The sequence below is a fragment of the Urocampus carinirostris genome, chromosome 20, assembly GCF_059441175.1.
Source record: "Urocampus carinirostris isolate Australia breed hairy pipefish chromosome 20, RoL_Ucar_1.0, whole genome shotgun sequence".
Classification (NCBI taxonomy): domain Eukaryota; kingdom Metazoa; phylum Chordata; class Actinopteri; order Syngnathiformes; family Syngnathidae; genus Urocampus; species Urocampus carinirostris.
In genome coordinates this window covers 17,729,507-17,746,239 of record NC_142368.1, presented here as the reverse complement: position 1 = coordinate 17,746,239, position 16,733 = coordinate 17,729,507, and the positions used below count along the sequence as shown (strand labels likewise).

The 16,733-nt window shown below is 43.4% G+C and overlaps 2 protein-coding genes and 1 pseudogene across 2 annotated transcripts in view; 1 reads left to right on the top strand and 2 right to left on the bottom strand.

Annotated features, from left to right (window-relative positions):
* igf2r (insulin-like growth factor 2 receptor) overlaps positions 1–16,733 on the top strand; it is an 85,989-nt gene that overhangs the window by 54,820 nt on the left and 14,436 nt on the right. Inside the window, exons 44-47 of the mRNA XM_088324745.1 lie at positions 9,600–9,717; positions 12,547–12,693; positions 12,771–12,955; positions 14,951–15,137. Coding sequence (XP_088180871.1) covers positions 9,600–9,717; positions 12,547–12,693; positions 12,771–12,955; positions 14,951–15,137 — 637 coding nt within the window. The remainder of the gene's footprint in view (positions 1–9,599; positions 9,718–12,546; positions 12,694–12,770; positions 12,956–14,950; positions 15,138–16,733) is intronic.
* Positions 1,374–3,254, bottom strand: LOC148346430 (zinc finger BED domain-containing protein 4-like). The gene is made up of 2 exons (XM_088324749.1): positions 2,266–3,254; positions 1,374–2,060 (listed from the first exon to the last, which is right to left on the bottom strand). The coding sequence occupies exons 1-2, from the start codon at positions 3,239–3,241 to the stop codon at positions 1,669–1,671; spliced, it is 1,368 nt and encodes a 455-aa protein (XP_088180875.1). The 5' UTR covers positions 3,242–3,254; the 3' UTR covers positions 1,374–1,668.
* Positions 15,603–15,751, bottom strand: LOC148346429 (U2 spliceosomal RNA; annotated as a pseudogene).

The following is a 16,733-nucleotide window of genomic DNA, read 5'->3' as shown; positions in this document are numbered from 1 at the left end:
AACAAGGTCTCACAGCTTGGGGTTGCTGCTTGCTTGGGGTTGTCCATCGATTCGATGATGACCATCTTCTTTTAATTGTGAGTCTGCTGATGTTTGAAGAGTCCGATCCTGGATCCACAGATGCGGTTACAGACAGAGCATGTGAAGGGGGTGCTGGGGGGAGCAGGGGTGGCCTGGCGAGCATGTCTCTTTGCACGCTTTGCTGCACGGTGTTGCATGCGCTGTTCCTCCATGTAATCCACTCCATGTGAGCAGTGGGAGCGCCAGAGGTCTCGGCAGGAAGCAAGTTCCTCCAGTGAGGAGGGGTTTATCCGACATCTCTTCAGGATGTTCTTCATTTGGTCTTTGAACCGCTTCTTCTGCCCACCAGCACTGCGTTGGCCTAGATGTAACTGACCATAGAGGATACGGCGTGGCAGTCTGTGGCTGGGCATTCGAACAACATGCCCCAGCCACCTAAGTTGGCGTTGGGCCATAATGGATTCCATGCTGCAGCTGCCTGCCCTCTCCAACACCTCTGTGTGCGGCACTCTGTCCCTCCATGTGATGCCAAGGATCTTCTGAAGACATCTTACATGGAAGGTCTCGAGGCTCTTCAGATGGCGGCTGTAGATAGTCCATGCCTCACATCCATACAGTAATGTCGTGATGCATACAGCTCTGTAGACCAGCATTTTGGTGTGGAGTCTAAGGTTGTTGTTTTGAAAGACCCTTATCCTTAGTCGACCGAAAGATGCTGATGCTTGCTTGAGACGGCTCTGGATCTCATCATCCAATGAGCAGGTGTCAGACACTATGCTCCCCAGATATTTAAAGGTGGGCACCATGAGCAGGTGTTGCCCTGCTGCTGTGAGGGTTATTGGGTTTGGTAAGAGGTCAGCACTGGACTGACAGAGCAGACATGGGACCAAGTCACACATGTGCAAGTCTCAAGTAAGTCCCAAGTATTTTTTTCTTGGGCAAGTCAAGTCAAGTCAAGTCACAGGCTGTGTCAAGTCAAGTCAAGTCAAGTCCTGTAATAGGTCAAGTCAAGTCCAAGTCAAGTCACCTTTGGCGTACTGTTGTAATTTTAGCTTCAGAATCTGATCTTAATAAAGTGAAAGGCAATATATAAGAAATCAAGTAATCATCCTTGGCTAATGTGCCTAACCTGTAATAAAATATTTGTATCCTAAATACTCATGTTCAGTAAAATACATCATAGACTCAAACAAACAGTGATATCGTCAGTATTTGGTATTTATTGACAGAAAAAGTGATCTGTAGATCGAAACCCAAACTTTTACTTTTTTTTTACTTTTACAAAGTAACAATAACAGCTAAAACAAATACTAACTTACAGAGGATTAAACTGTCACATTTCTCTTGCTCTTTTCTTTGCAGATTTCTCTCTCACACGCTTTCTGTCACTCACTCAAACAGTATATCCATAAGTCAATCCCTTTTTATGAGGAAACAAATAACAGCTAAAACAAATAGCTTATTATTATTAAACTTTGTTACATTTCTCCTCTCTCTCTCACTCACACACTCACACACACTCACACACTCTCACTCACTCACTCACTCACTCACTCACTCACTCACTCACTCACTCACTCACTCACTCACAATGACACAAATTAACTCACTCACTCAGTCACTGTATATCCATCAGTCATTCCCTTTTTACAAGGTATTGCATTTGCAAAATAGAAGATTAGACAGGGTCTTATCTGCAAGCCGAGCTCGATGGGGTCTCATAATGATTCCACCATGGCTGAAGACTCTTTCCACTGGGGAACTTGAGGCTGGCACTGACAAAGCTTTCATTGCAACAGGAAAAAGGGCAGGGAGGACAGCCCTGTTTGCGTCCCAGAAGGACAGACAAGGCTGCCCACAACAAAGAGAAAAATAGTTATTTAGTTGTGTCTCTGGGTTGGTGGTTGGGTCCTGCTTGCGGCGTTTTTTGTAGCCTGAGAATAGGCCAGTGCTGTCTTCTTGCTGGCTTTCGCTTTCCTCCTCTAGGAATTCAGGACTCTGGGATGTTGTGTGAGGTTGCACCTCACGTAGAATCAGATCTAATTAAAACAAAGAAAAAAAAGGGCAAGCGTAAGATCTCATGAGCATTATTCAAAATTGAACATCCACAGTTTGATACGCTTGCAAAATCATCTCTAAAATGGATTATAATACTCATATAACTGTTTTGAATTACATTTCCATAATTTGATAATGGTGACACGCCTAAGTGTACATCACGTTAAAAAAAAAAAATCCACTGACCTTTTACCATGTCAACAATGTTATTCTTGACATCATCGGTGACAAGCACATCATGCTGAAGCCACATCATGGAGAAAGCCGGGTCCAGGACAGCTGACCTGATGTAGACTGGGTCTGCAAATGGCAGCTCTTCCCCTGATGCAGCTGACAACATCTTCACATTAACGAAGATTCCCCGGAACCGTTTCTTCAAAGAGAATTGCAGGCTATGGATCATGCTTCCCAGGAAGCGCACTTGCGGCTTGAGTCTTTCCAAGTGGTGGTTAAGAGACAATACACAGGGGAGGACAGAGCTAATCGTCACAATCTTCTCTCCCTGAGTAAGATCAGTGGCCTCTGCAAATGGCTGTAGCACATCACAAAGTTCCTTCATCAAGTTCCACTCCCTAATTGAGAAGACCAGCTCACTGTGTCCCGTGTTCTGAACAACACTGCACAAGTCCTGGTGACTGAATGAGAGCACTGCCTTGACTTGTCGGAAAGTTGAATTCCACCGTGTGTTTACAGCAGCGGGTATCCCTCGCTGATCAAACTTCTCCTCAAACGCATCTTTAAAGGTGCTGGATGTATGCAAGAGAGAGCTAAGCTTGGAGCATTTTGCAAAGGAACTGTTCATGATCCGTGCATCCTTGAGACCATCACCAACAGCTAACTGCAGAGTATGCGCAAAGCATTGCTGACGTTTAGGGCTTCCTCTGTTGATTGTGCGGTCCACAGTCTCCCAGTCACCTCTGGAGAGGTCTTCCCACAATTCTTCATCATCCAGATTGTCATCATCGGTTACTTCGTCATCTTGATCCTTCGGAAAACAGACTGAAAATGCTCGCTTCATATTCGCAGCATTATCACAGATTATGAAGTCGAGTTTTTTCCGAATGCCATAATCCTCACACAGGGAATCAAAGGCTTCAGCAATGCGCTCTCCTGTGTGAGATCCCTTGAATCTGCTGCATGCCAGCAGGTATGACTTCAGCATGACTCCTTCTGAGGTTGTTAAGACATGGCCAGTGACTCCCAAAAAGCCGCGCATCCTCCTATCTGACCAAATGTCTATGGTAACCGACACATGGTCTACACCAGCAAGAATCACTTTGATCTTTTCTTGCATGTCTGCAACAAGTGATTCTATTGTTGAAGTTATTGTTCTGCGGCAGATAGGCTGGTATTTGGAGTCGACCACAGACATGAAGTGCCTGAAATGTTTATTTTCCGTCATTGAAAGGGGCATGCTACATCCAATCACAAGATCTGTAACAATAGCATTGGTTATGGACTTCTGTTTGGGATGATTTGCTGAATATGCTTCCAGAGGACGAGACTGGATGAACTGTGATATTGCAGGCTGTGTAGTATCAGTGCAGGCGTTTCTTGTCCTTTCATACTCTGCATATCTGTGAAGCAGATGCAAAAACAAGAATGAGATGTCCTGTATGGTTGGGCAGACATGAAATCATGACATATGGTTAAAAAAACAGTTGTTTGAAACTTTCTGTATTTTTTTTTATCTATCTTCTGGATGATATTACTTAATATCAAATCAACTGTAACTGAAGCTTTTACCACATTTTTTTACTTTTTTATGCTCATAAAGCTGGTATATCTTAACCATGTGATAGTTAATAAATAAAACAATTTATTTAACATTTCCAACCATGAAATCAAAATTTTTAAAGAAAATAATGAGCTAATATTTATTTTTATACTAAAAAGTTACTAAAAAAAAACTACAAAAAAAACTTCCATAATTGTCGACTTAGTGGTCTTAATTATAAGATTGGATTAACATTATTGTCACTATTTGATTTGGAGACTACTGGCATAACTTTTGATCTAGCCTGCACGATTGAGGCGGTTTTAGCGTGATGACGTTGTAGTCTGATTGGTTGTAGCATAGTCCAGTAGTACACAGAGGCATTTGATCAACGCAGCCTCTCGGATGGTTGGCCAGACTAAACTCGTGTGATGAGTTTATCACACGTTTATCACAGTTTATTAATAGTCGCGATAGCCAGGCTTTATTGTTGCACTTTTATTGCACTTTATTGTTGTCAATGTCTACGCATAGGACAGTGTGGAACGTAATTTCGATTCCGTTTTATGTCAAGTACATTTGAAGGAACTGGCAAATAAAACTGACTTTGACTTGACTATGTACGATCAGCATGCCTGTGAAAAAGAGCGGATCCCCCTGCAGCTGCCGCCAACCCCACACTCTCCCCAATCGTGGAAGGTGCCCTTTTGCCAACACTTCCAAATTATATGCAGATTGAGACTATAACATTAAGGCAAAGACACATTTTTCAGGGATGTGATTTTTCCGCTAATTCGCGGAATTCCGCTTTCGCTCCAAAAATAAAATTTTAAAATTTCCGATTCTTTTAAATGGTAAAAAAAACGATTTCGTCTCGACAGCGTTCCATTTTAGTGTTTCCGTAACTGAAATGAAACGTACTTGCGATTGGTTGAAGTCTCCGTGTTGACCAATAAACGCGCTCCTTATAAAGGCGTAGGAGTATGCCATTGTTCATTTCTCACACGTTTTTGCCGAGTGTTTAAAGAAAGATGTCCGAGATCGAACGCAAAGATGCTCCGCGAGTTAAAGAAATTGCTAAGATCGTAAAAAACAAGTTTCGATCGGACTGGTTAGAGAAGGAATTATCTACAAATGTTGGTGACCCCGACGTGATCCAATGTAGCGAGCAGAGACGGGAGTCGTAAGCGGAGTGTCAAACAAAGGTGCCAACGAAAGCTGCTTTAATGACATTTAAACTGGCGATAACAAAACAAACACGAGAGTGGCTAGAACCGGCCGAATTAAGAGTCCCCCTAGGAACTCGCTAACTAAACAATGGTTCCGTGGGTGAATTATGTACAACCCACTACAGTACTTTCATTTATAGATAACATCTTCTTCTATAACAAAGACATTTATGGTATGTTCTAATATGAGTTACTTTTCATTTGGTCATGATACAATTATTTGTTCATGAAATTTGAACTCTTCAACATGATTTATGTGTTAACTTAGTAATCACATGAGTTAGATATGATGATATTCTCAGTGATAGTTTTTAATAGCAAAGGCAGTCCAATGTTTTTTAATGTGACTGATTTTGAGTTGACTTAAACTGTAATTTTATATGGGATAGTTCAAAATACATTGAAAATGTATGCTGTTGTTTTGTCTATTTCTTTGTCATCTGAGTGCATTGAAAGTACTTAAAAACACGGAAAACCCATGACCTCCGGGGGGCTTCGCCCCACTTCTCCCCCCACCAGGGCACTGCCCTGGACCTAGCTGGGTGCCCGCGGCCCCCAGACCCCCGCCTAATTTTCAGATAATTTCACTTTGGTCAAATCACATCCCTGATTTTTGATCATGTACAGTGCACGTGTCCTTCTCAACTTCACCGCTTAGCCTACCCTATTTTCTCAATTAGACAGCCCGTTTATCCGTAGCTCCTAGCTCAATATGCCTGGCTTGTCTTTTGCGTTACCCGTTGTAGGATAGACGAGGCACTATGAGCACAAATGCATTCGTTTTACTCAAACATACTGCAATGTTTATAAAAGTAAATGAATGAAGCATCATTGACGCAGGTTACGATAACCTCTCGTCTCTGCATAAGAATGTCACAATGATAAACTGAAACCCCCCTGTGCAGCGGCTAAATCGCCCTGCCGCTCACTCTTAGCTAACAACCAAAGAGTAAGCAACTGGACTTTTTAGAGATTGAGCTGTAGATGTTCCTCATGGAAGTTCCTCAAGCTCAAATTAGAAGTCCAGTTGCCTACAACTAAACTGTATGGATAAAATGACCTGGGTGAATGACAATATTCACAGACATTAGCCAACATCCAACTCACCAGATATTAACACATTGACAAACAGATATTAACACTGACAAACACTTACTGGGCAGAATGGCTCTTCAAATGTCGGATGAAATTTGAGGTGGTGGTCTGGCTGTCCGAAATTTTCCCGTTGCAAAATTTGCACTGCGCTGTTCGCCGTTTACCTTCTTCACAGAAGTTTTTGAAGCCAAAAGTTACTACCCTCGGAGCAGACATGCTGACTTCAGGTGGTTGCCGTGGAGGTGTGTGGCGCATGGGCAGAGTGGGCGTGACATGAGAGCGTTTCTCAGCCCGCATCCCGTACTGTAATTGTCAACATTATTTAAATAATGAAATATATATATATATATGAACACGCAAGTCATTCAAGTCATCGTGGCTCAAGTCAAGTCAAGTCCCGAGTCTTAGATTGCCAAGTCCAAGTCAAGTCACAAGTCATAAAAACAGCGACTCGAGTCGACTCGAGTCCAAGTCACTAAGTCTCAAGTCCCCATGTCTGTGACAGAGTACCTCTGTCTTCTGGGTGTTGATCGTCAGTCCCATTCTGGTGTATGCAGTTACAGCTGCCGAGAGAATGTTTTGCAGAGCCTCCGGTGTATGGGCAACCAGGGCACAGTCATCAGCATACTGTAGCTCAATGATGGTCTCTGAAGTCAGTTTGGTAGTTGCCTGTAGCCTCCTGATGTTAAACAGGTTACCATCAGCCCTGAAGTTGATGGTAACTCCAGCCTGCTCCTCCATCCTTCTACGTAGCAGTGTTGTAACACAGACGAGGAAGATGTTGAAGAGAACTGGAGCCAGCACACAGCCTTGCCTCACTCCAGTTTCCACGCCAAAGGGCTCTGAGCTGTGTCTTCCAACTACCACTCTGGCCGTCATCCCTGAATGGAACTGTGCAAGAATGGTGAGAAACTTGGGTGGACACCCAAATCTCTTCAGGACTTGCCACAGTAGGTCCCTGTTCACTGTGTCAAATGCCTTTGAAAGATCGACAAAGGCGATGAACAAGTCCTTGTGCTGCTCCCGGCATTTCTCTTGGACGTGTCACAAAGATCATGTCGACTGTTCCTCTGTCCTTTCGAAAACCACACTGTGACTCTGGGATGACGCGTTCCGATATTTTAGAGATGAGTCTGCGGAGCATGACCTTGGCAAGGACCTTTCCAGCAGTGGCCAACAAAGAGATACCCCTACTGTTGGAGCAGATGGATTTATCTCCTTTATTCTTAAAGATGGTCACAATGTTCGCATCTTTCCACAGTTGCGGGACACACTCTCGTCTCCACACCTCTGAAATATATTGAAACAGTGTCCGTGTACAGAGGTAGCCTCCTACCTTGAGAAGTTCAGCTGGGATGTTGTCAGGTCCAGGGGATTTATTGTTTTTCAGGGTTTTGACTGCATGCAGGATTTCATTGAAAGTTGGCGGGAGGTCGAGGTCTGGCAATGTAGGATGTTCAGGGAGTTCTGAAAGGACAGTTGGGTCCACTGGGGTGGGCTGGTTGAGCAGGGTGTTGAAATGCTCAGCCCACCGCTCCACTATCATAGCCTGATCCTTGATTAGAGATGTTCCATCAGCAGATCTAACAGGTGCCAGTGAGCAGTGTCTGGGGCCATAGATGGTTTTTACTGCATCATAGAAACTGTGCATATCGCTTCTATCAGCGTGAGACTGGATTTCATTGGCTTTTGAGATCCACCACTCATTTTGCAGTTTTCTGAGCGTTCTCTGGGCCTCGGAACGAAGGGCTTGCCATAGCTTTTTATGGAATTGAGATTGTGGGTTGTTCAGGGTGGCTCTGTGTGCCTTGTGCATTCTGTCCAGGAGGGTTGAGATCTCTCCGGCATTCTGGTCAAACCAGTCCTGGTGTTTTTTAGTTTTAAAACCAACGGTTTGGGCTGCAGTGTCAAAGAGGGTGGTAGATATATAGGTCCACTTCTCATCCATCCCAGCCTCTGACATGACCAGCTGCTCAATGTTTGCCAGCCTCTCTGCTAGAGAGCAACGGAAGTTGTCAAGGGTGTCGCTACTGGAGAGTTTGGCACAGTTGAGTGTCTTCCTCTTTGAACCACCCTGACGTGCTAGGGGCCGGACATGCATTCTGACCTTTGTCAGAATCATGCGGTGGTCGGTCCAACAGTCTGCCCCACGCATAGCTCTTGTAATGAGCACGTCCTTCAGGTCAGCCCTCCTCACGATCGCGTAGTCGATCAGATGCCAGTGTTTGGACCTGGGATGCATCCAGGATGCCTTAAATTTATTCTTTTGTTGGAAGATGGTGTTTGTGATGGTAAGGTTATGTTCCGCGCACAGACTAAGAAGTCTCATGCCATTGGAATTAACTTTTCCAATGCCATGGGCACCTATCACACCATCCCAGTTTTGCAAGTTCTTTCCGACTCTTGCATTGAAATCACCAAGCAGCATGATTTTGTCATTCCTCGGGATGTGACTGAGGATGTCATCGAGTTCCTGGTAGAAGCGATCCTTCTCTTCATCATTCGATGGCAGTGTTGGTGCATAGGCACTAACTAATGTGACATGTCTGCATTTTGCAAGTGGGATGCGAAGAGTCATTAGTCTTTCACTGACACCCACTGGTGACTCTGTGAGCTTCAGCAGTAGGGTGTTCTTAATTGCAAAACCAACTCCGTGAAGATGGTGTCCGCCCATGGGGTATCCCTTCCAAAAGAATGTATAACCCTCCCCCTCTTCATTGAGTGAGCCTTCCTCAAGGAGTCTGGTCTCGCTGAGCGCTGCCACATCCACATTATATCGCTTCAGCTCGTTGGCAATGAGTGCTGTTCTGCGCTGTGGTCTGTCCAGACTGGTATCCAGGAGTGTCCTTATGTTCCATGCTGCAATTCTAAATGCTATTGTTTTTCGACCGCATAGTGGAATGTCCCGACAGGCGCGGTTTCCTGTCCGGGTACTGTGCTGAGTGGGCAATCTTTAGGCCACCTTTTCTAGGCCTTTCCCCAATTGGGGTGAGCAGTGCGGCCACTAAATAGTGCTGCTCAGACGCACAGGGGTCTGCCGGAAACAGCTGCCACTCAATCCCAGCTGCTAACGACCCTTGCCCTGTGCCGCTGACGTGCAGAGGTGATAATGGATGATCATAAAACGCAGGATTTAAACAACTTGCAGTAAAGCTGAAAACTGCTTTAGGTATGCGGGGGCACGTTGCCATTGGCGTTCTGCAGCCAAAGGCTTCAATACCAAATTCCCCATGGGGTTGGCACCAGGGGTGCGCCAGTATTATGCCTGTAGCTTAAAACCTGGTGCGGCTTGTACAAAGACAAAACTAACCTTCATTCTCAAAATTGAACACGCTGCTTTTAATCAGGTGCACTCTGTAGTCCAGAATTTACTGTAGACAAGGTTGGACAAATTTCAGCAGCACACCAAACAAGGTCTCACAGCACACTGTTTGAGAAACACTGGATTACTTAACCACTCATCTCTCCTCTACACTTAGACGGCAAGATTTCAGTCCAATATTCGGCTGTCAACACCACCTGCGGAAACGGTGTGCTCGCAAAGACGGAGATCCAACTGAGCTGCGGCAGCACTGTCGGCCACCCGGCCATCATCAAGTATGAACGCTTCTCAGCATGTGATGGAAATGTTACAAACGTGCGCTGATACATTCATTTACTTTTCGGGTGAACCCTCTCTAGCGTACAGTTAATGAGAGAAGAATGTTGGTCATTAGAGTTAATCTTTGGCTTCTGAAGGCGTCATAAGAAATGAATCAACGACCTATAAACTCAACTAAAGCAATTCTTTTTAATATAGCACCCAATGACGCATTGGATTGCTTGATGTCTGTCCAGCGTCTTTCGCTAAACTTTTACATGTCAAATATAACATTAAATACGCATATACCATACATTTTGAACTGCAAGCAGCTACATTTCAAACACTGCGACTTTAAAGGGTGCAGCTTATTCTATTTATGTATTATCATTTTTTTGTGGCAGCACCAAGAAAAAGGGCGAGTAGCTCTTTTCCACGATTAATGCGCTTTAAATACAGAACACCGCAGGGATGTCTGAAAACTTTGATGACGCCCTTCGAGAGAAATTAGTCCATGTTTTTGCAAACATTCATACAATACAGATGAAGAGCAAAACAGAACGTTTGACAGTACTTCATTGAGTTTTTACAACATACTCACAATATTTTAACTCTGTCACCCACCTATCAAGTCTTGAGTTTATACATTCGAATTGAATAGGAATGGAAGTTATCGATTAAAAACAGGACACTTTGCTTTCCGTATCATCAGCTTTAAAGTGAGGTCGCTGAACTTTCCTTTAATCCTCGAGGGATGATGACAAGCAAATGCAATGTGGCACATTACCGCTGTAACCACCAATGACAACAACACAATGCAATCTGGCAATGCATTCTCCACAGTATGGTTGCTCTGGCATTATTGCCTAGAAATATAGGGCTCACCTTTTACGTGACGCAGCCCTGATTTGCGTTTTCTTTCGACGAAAGTGTAAATGTGTGTTCGTCATTGTAATCAAAATCTTGAACGGTCACAGGATCCGAAAGCATTTGACGTAATTAACTCGAAGCAGAATTGAAAACGACGCAGTAAGGCCTTTGGCTGCAGAATGCCAAAGCTGTTAATGCAAACTGTAAGAAATGGATATGAATTTTTTGCGGCATGTGCAAGGCTTAAACTGTAAGAAAATGTCATTTTTGTGGCCGTTTAAGCCTGCAGCTTAAAATCCAGCGAGGCTTATACAAGAAAAAGAGTTTTTGTCTTAAATTTAAGCATGCATTTTTTTAATCAGTTGCGTTCTGTAGTCTGGAATATACAGTACTTTTTTATTTTCTACCAAAACATTGTTCAATACATTTCATCAGATATTTGCTACATGGAGCTAATAGCAGGCTCCTGAGCAGACTGCAAATGTGATGGGCACTGCTAACCTTGCTAATGTAAAAACCATCGGTAAGGTTTTGTTAAATACCTATAATTTTTGTTTTGTTTTGGACAGTTGTTTGGGAGTGCATTTTGTTTTTACTTGGGAAGAATACAAACTTTACTAGCCTGTTAAATCATATTAGTATGTTGACCCCCTGCTTGTTCACACTGTTTTAAAATACCATTTGTACGAGACCGCATTCCAAACAAAAAATGCACAAAAATGTTGAATAGGTTCTATAAGCTTTATCCCCTAAGAAAACCTGAAAAGTACAGTGGTACCTCTTCATATGGAGGCATTAGCTCAGGAGGTAGAGCGCTCGTCTTGGGATCAAGAGATCACAGGTTCGATTCCCGGCTCCTCCGTGTTATATGTCGAAGTGTCCTTGGGCAAGACACTGAATCCCTAATGCCCCCAATAAGCAGGTTGGCGCCTTGCATAGCTGCATGGCCGCTATTGGTGTGTAAGTGCGTGTGAATGGGTAAGTGAAGCACATTATAAAGTTATTTGGGAAGTCTTCATTGACTTGAAAAGCGCTATATAGATGCAGACCATTTATCGTTCATAGGAGCTTTATTTGTTCCAGGATTGTAGCTCAAATTGCTCATGCAACGAGCGAATGTTCTCGATATGAAGTAATTAAAAACAAATTGGTCCGCTCCCGTTCTTCTAAAGCATCCTAGTGAACCCTGCATGGCTAGAAAACACTTCTTCCTAATCACTAAAAGCACATTTGAATACTAATTCAACATAAAAAAATCAGTAATAAGATGAATAAGATATTAACAAAATAAATTGCGTGTTTTTAACAAGCACTTAACATGTTGCGGTAGTCACGGAAGAGTCAAGCTGACTGCATACCTGTCAACTTATACCTTATCGGTGTATTTATGTGGTTTGGATCATTTAAAATTGTGTACGCAATATGACAATTTTTATACAGGAAATGTTTTTGTTAAAAGATCTGGTTTTGCCCATTTCTGCTCTAATCCGGATCGTCTTAGTCAATGCTAGACGACAACGTCATGAATTGCTAACATTGTCCCGGTATTCTTCATAGTCTCTAGGATTTACAATTATAGTAAGGGGGGGGCTATTTGTGGAGGTTGACAGGTATGATATTGAGAGACAGATTGATGATACGTACTGTTACTGTTTACTTAAAATTAAGGTCACTGTTACTTTAAATGAAGGGACACACATAAAACCTTAACAGTACAAATGTTATATTTTTGCCTGTAGTAGTTTGAATGCTCAAACTGGACAAGGTGATGCTGGCGGTGAGCGGTCAGGAGCTGTAAGCGGTCTCAAGCAGTAGCCTTAGGGACTGTTCTTGACTGGATTTTCCTTCATATAGCGAGCAAGATTTTTGTCGCAATCAAAACCCGTATACTGAAATTCTCATGTTTAGAGGTCCTAGTATAATGAGGTATCAGTGGAGTTTCAATTAATCAACTGAAGTTTTGTCTATTGTCTCAGTATAGACAAAGCGTCCTGCCTCTTTGTGATTGGCTGGGAGACCCGGCTGGCATGTGCCGTCAAGCAGCACGAGGTAGAGATGGTCAACGGTACCATAGAGAACCCAAACACGGGCGCCCGTCTCAGTCTCGGAGAGCTGTACTTTAGGTATAAACGCTTCCAAATGGTGATAATAATAACCGATTTCTTACCCCACTTACTTTTAAACCCGTCTGGTTCCTCAGTCATCACCAAGCTGCCGGAGACATCAGGGACAATGGAGACCATTATATCTACCACATCCAGCTGTCCGGGCTCACCAACAGCTCCTTTCCCACCTGTTTGGGTGCCAACATCTGCCAAGTTAAACTCAACGGGCCAAACAGGCGGCGTATTGGCTCCTCCAGCAAGGCCAAATATTCCATTAAAGGTATTGGACACACATTAAAAAACTTTATTAAGAAAGTGTATTCACAAATCTGCCTTTTGCCCTCAAACACAATGTTAAAACATGTATTTATTTATAAGTCAAGTATGCCCCTTGGGCACCAAAGTCTGCTCTGCCCGGACCTATGAGTACAATATTGCTTCCGAGAGGGTTAATAAGTCATGACACAACTGCGTCATAAGGTTCTGAGAATTAATCTGTCACAGTTACTCATTGACTTTATAATGTAATCTAGACAACATTTCTGAGAAAATGACGTAGGTTGATGGCACTTGCATAAGATACCTGGGATGCTAAGGATTTACTATCCAAAAATTGTGGATTTCTACATTAACTTTTGCACCTGTAGCACTGGCGCTGCCAACTCTTTCACTTATCTGCACAGGGTTAAGTTGCATCCTCTCATGAACCTATTTGCATTTTCTAGTTTCAAATTTAAGATCAACAGTGACTCAAAGTAGATTGCTGCATTGCATTGAATTAGTTTAGCAGTACCCACTCAATCCTGTCACATACTTGAGTACTGTATTCATTCTTGTATAACGCCAGTGTCTGAAATAACGTTTGCCCGGACGCTCGGGGTGTGCATCTTTTACGTTGGGTGTACAACTTAAGCGGGGGAGGATGAGAGATTCAGGAGGACGGATTCAATGGCAACGGCTATGGCACGAATACAGACGACGAGACCCAAACTACACTACCGGGGGATGTGTTAGAAGCGAAGTGCCACTGCGAGAAAATCTGCAAAAACACAAGGGGCCTCAAGATACATCAACCCAGGATCATATGTGGGAAAGGGGAGATCAAACCTCCTGTGTGGAGTTTGCATGTTCTCCCCGTGCCTGCGTGGATTTCCTCCAGGCACTCCGGTTTCCTCCCACATTCCAAAAACATGCATGCCAGGTTAATTGGCCGGTCCAAATTGTCCCTAGGTGTGACTGAGCAAGCGAATTGTCTGTTCCTGTGTGCCCTGCTACTGGCTGGCAACCAGTTCGGGGTATCCCCGGCCCACTGCCTGAAGATAGCTGGGATGGGCTCCAGCACCCCCGCGACCTTACTGAGGATAAGCGGTGCAGATAATGGATGGATGGATGGATAGACATTGACAGTGATTCAAGTTAGTTTGCTAAGGCATCAATACCTTGAATGATTTTTAAAATTTCACCGACAGTAAAGTGAGCAACTGTTACAACTAGATGAAGATTGTTATGATCAAAATAATTAAATGATAAAACCAAAACTATCTATCTACCTTGGTCATATCCTTCGAGAGGGGTGACCGACGGCAAGACAAAGGCATACAAAAACAAAGAAAACAAAAAAAAGGGTAAAAGTAGCAAAAAACACACACAACATTTTTTGGACCATGGCCAACCCAAATCCCCAAACAAGTTAAGCACCTCACCACCCAAGTTGGTCATGCTTTCATCCCTCCAGGCGAAACGGGACACAAGAAAGCGGCCATGTCACTCGGGTCAAGGTGATACAACACACTTTTCTGTTCAACAGCAGGGCCTGACAGCTTTTACTGGTTTACCCCTGCCGCATCATACGGGTGCCCTGCCCATATCTTACAACACGTCTAAACATCCCACTATCCTTTTATAACACCTCTCCACTCATTCCTATCACCAACAAGAGGTCTAGCTCCCACTATATTTAGACCTCTTTCCTGCAGAGCACGTAATATATCCACATATCCACGTCAATCGCGGCCTTCCTCTTGGTCTCCTTCCATTGACTTCTGCTCTGTAGATCCTCTTCAACATTTTGCTCCTCATCCATCCTCTCCATGTGTTCAAACCAACCGAGTACTCTCTTATACACACGAAAACCAAAAACATCATTATTCAATAATGACTATATTACCAGTGACACATTTTGATGTAGTAGTAGGAAAAAACGTGGTATTGCCAAATGTAAATAATTTGTTTTGGTAAAGGTTTGATGCAATCGTGGGTGTAATTCCCAAACCAGGGGCCAACCTAGACGTGATGGTGTCTTCTGAGTCCGAGTGCGGGCGCGAGAGGACGAAAACTGCGTCGTCGACCATCATGTTCTTCTGCAACCCGACGGCCGGCCTGGGCATCCCTAAGTTCATGCTGGAGACGGATGAGTGCCAGTATATGTTTGTGTGGCACACCAACGCTGTCTGCGGCCTCACGTGAGTCTCTCGGCGACGTCTAGACCAGTGGTTGGCAACCTTTTCTGTACCACAGATCAGTTCAATGTCTGAAAACATAACTATAATTTTATTGTATGTTTATTTATAATAACAATATTTTTACTTGGTATAACAATAATAAAGCCCAAAAGCATTGTGTCACACTCGATCGCCAGGGATCTAAATGACAATGCAGTGCCTTTTCATGTATTTCCTCATCACACTATTTTTACTCAGGGTACCACGTTTTCTTACCTTTTTATCCTTCACATAATTGGGGGGGTTTTGTAGAGGTTTATTGTTCAATATTCTTTATCAATTATCCATTATCCGTTATCGGTCAAATCATAATACACTACAAAGCCCAGAGGCCGAGACACTTGCTCCCAGCCAAGAGGCCGAGACACTTGCTCCCAGCCAAGAGGCTGAGTCAAGGTCCTAGCCACAGGGCCAAGCAGCGATCAGTGCGAATGCACCGTTTCCGGAGGTACTGCAATACCGGGCCGATGCGTGGAGTGGACAGAGCATGCTCTTATTCCATCTCCCAATTGCAAAAATCAACTGAACATGAGCCCAGCCAAGATTCAAGCTTAGATCAAGGCAAAAATAGCTCTGTTGTTGACAGGGGGAAATATATTAGTTCTTATCTCATCATTAAACTATATTTATTCACATTACTGTCTTCCTGGAGAGGGATGGGTGCCACCAGGCTGTACTTGCCCAAGACCCACCATAGGTAATGGTGTCCCTACGAACCTAGTGGTTAAGGGATCCAACCAAACAACCAACCACTCGTTACCATAAGGCAGCATAGCAATGCCATGTTGCAAAACCTTATAATGCAGCATTATGGGAAGGAATTCAGCTAAAACAACTCCCAGCGAGACAATGTGGTACCATGAGTGAAAATAGTGGGACGGTGACATAATCGTCAAAAGTGTTCTCATTGCTGTGATCGGGGCTTGAATTCTGTTGCATCCTAAATTAAGCATATGCGATCGGCGGTGTGTGTCAGTACATTAACAAATGCCCAAATACTGTATTTTCCGATCCATACGTCTCAGTTTTTTTTAGTTTGGCCGGGGGTGCGACTTACATTTAAATGAGGCTTTTATGTGAAATTATTAATACATTATTATATAGTGAGTTTGAATTGGTTATTACCGCCACTGTATATCACTTCACGTGATATTTTCACACTAAACCACAAGAGGTCGCTCTACGTCCGTGTTATTTCAACCTTGACCGCAACAAAAAAGCGAATGGAGGAAGAGGGCGCATCGTCTACCTCCGCTGTAGTTGTTTACCGGGAAAATTGACAAAATAAACCTCTGACATGATTTCGAGGTTTGGAGTGAAGATGATAGTTTTGTAAGCATGTTCTTAATTCTAAAGTTAACTCATGTGTCTGAATTATTTTCGTACCGTGTTCTCCATTTTATTTTTATTATAAATTGCCTTTTAAGATGACATCTATAGTTTTGGTGTTGGATTTTATCAAATACATTTCCCCCAAGTGCGACTTATACATGTTTTTCCTTCACTAATTATCAGGGTTGGGTAGGGTTACTTTAACTGGATTACTTTCAATTACTT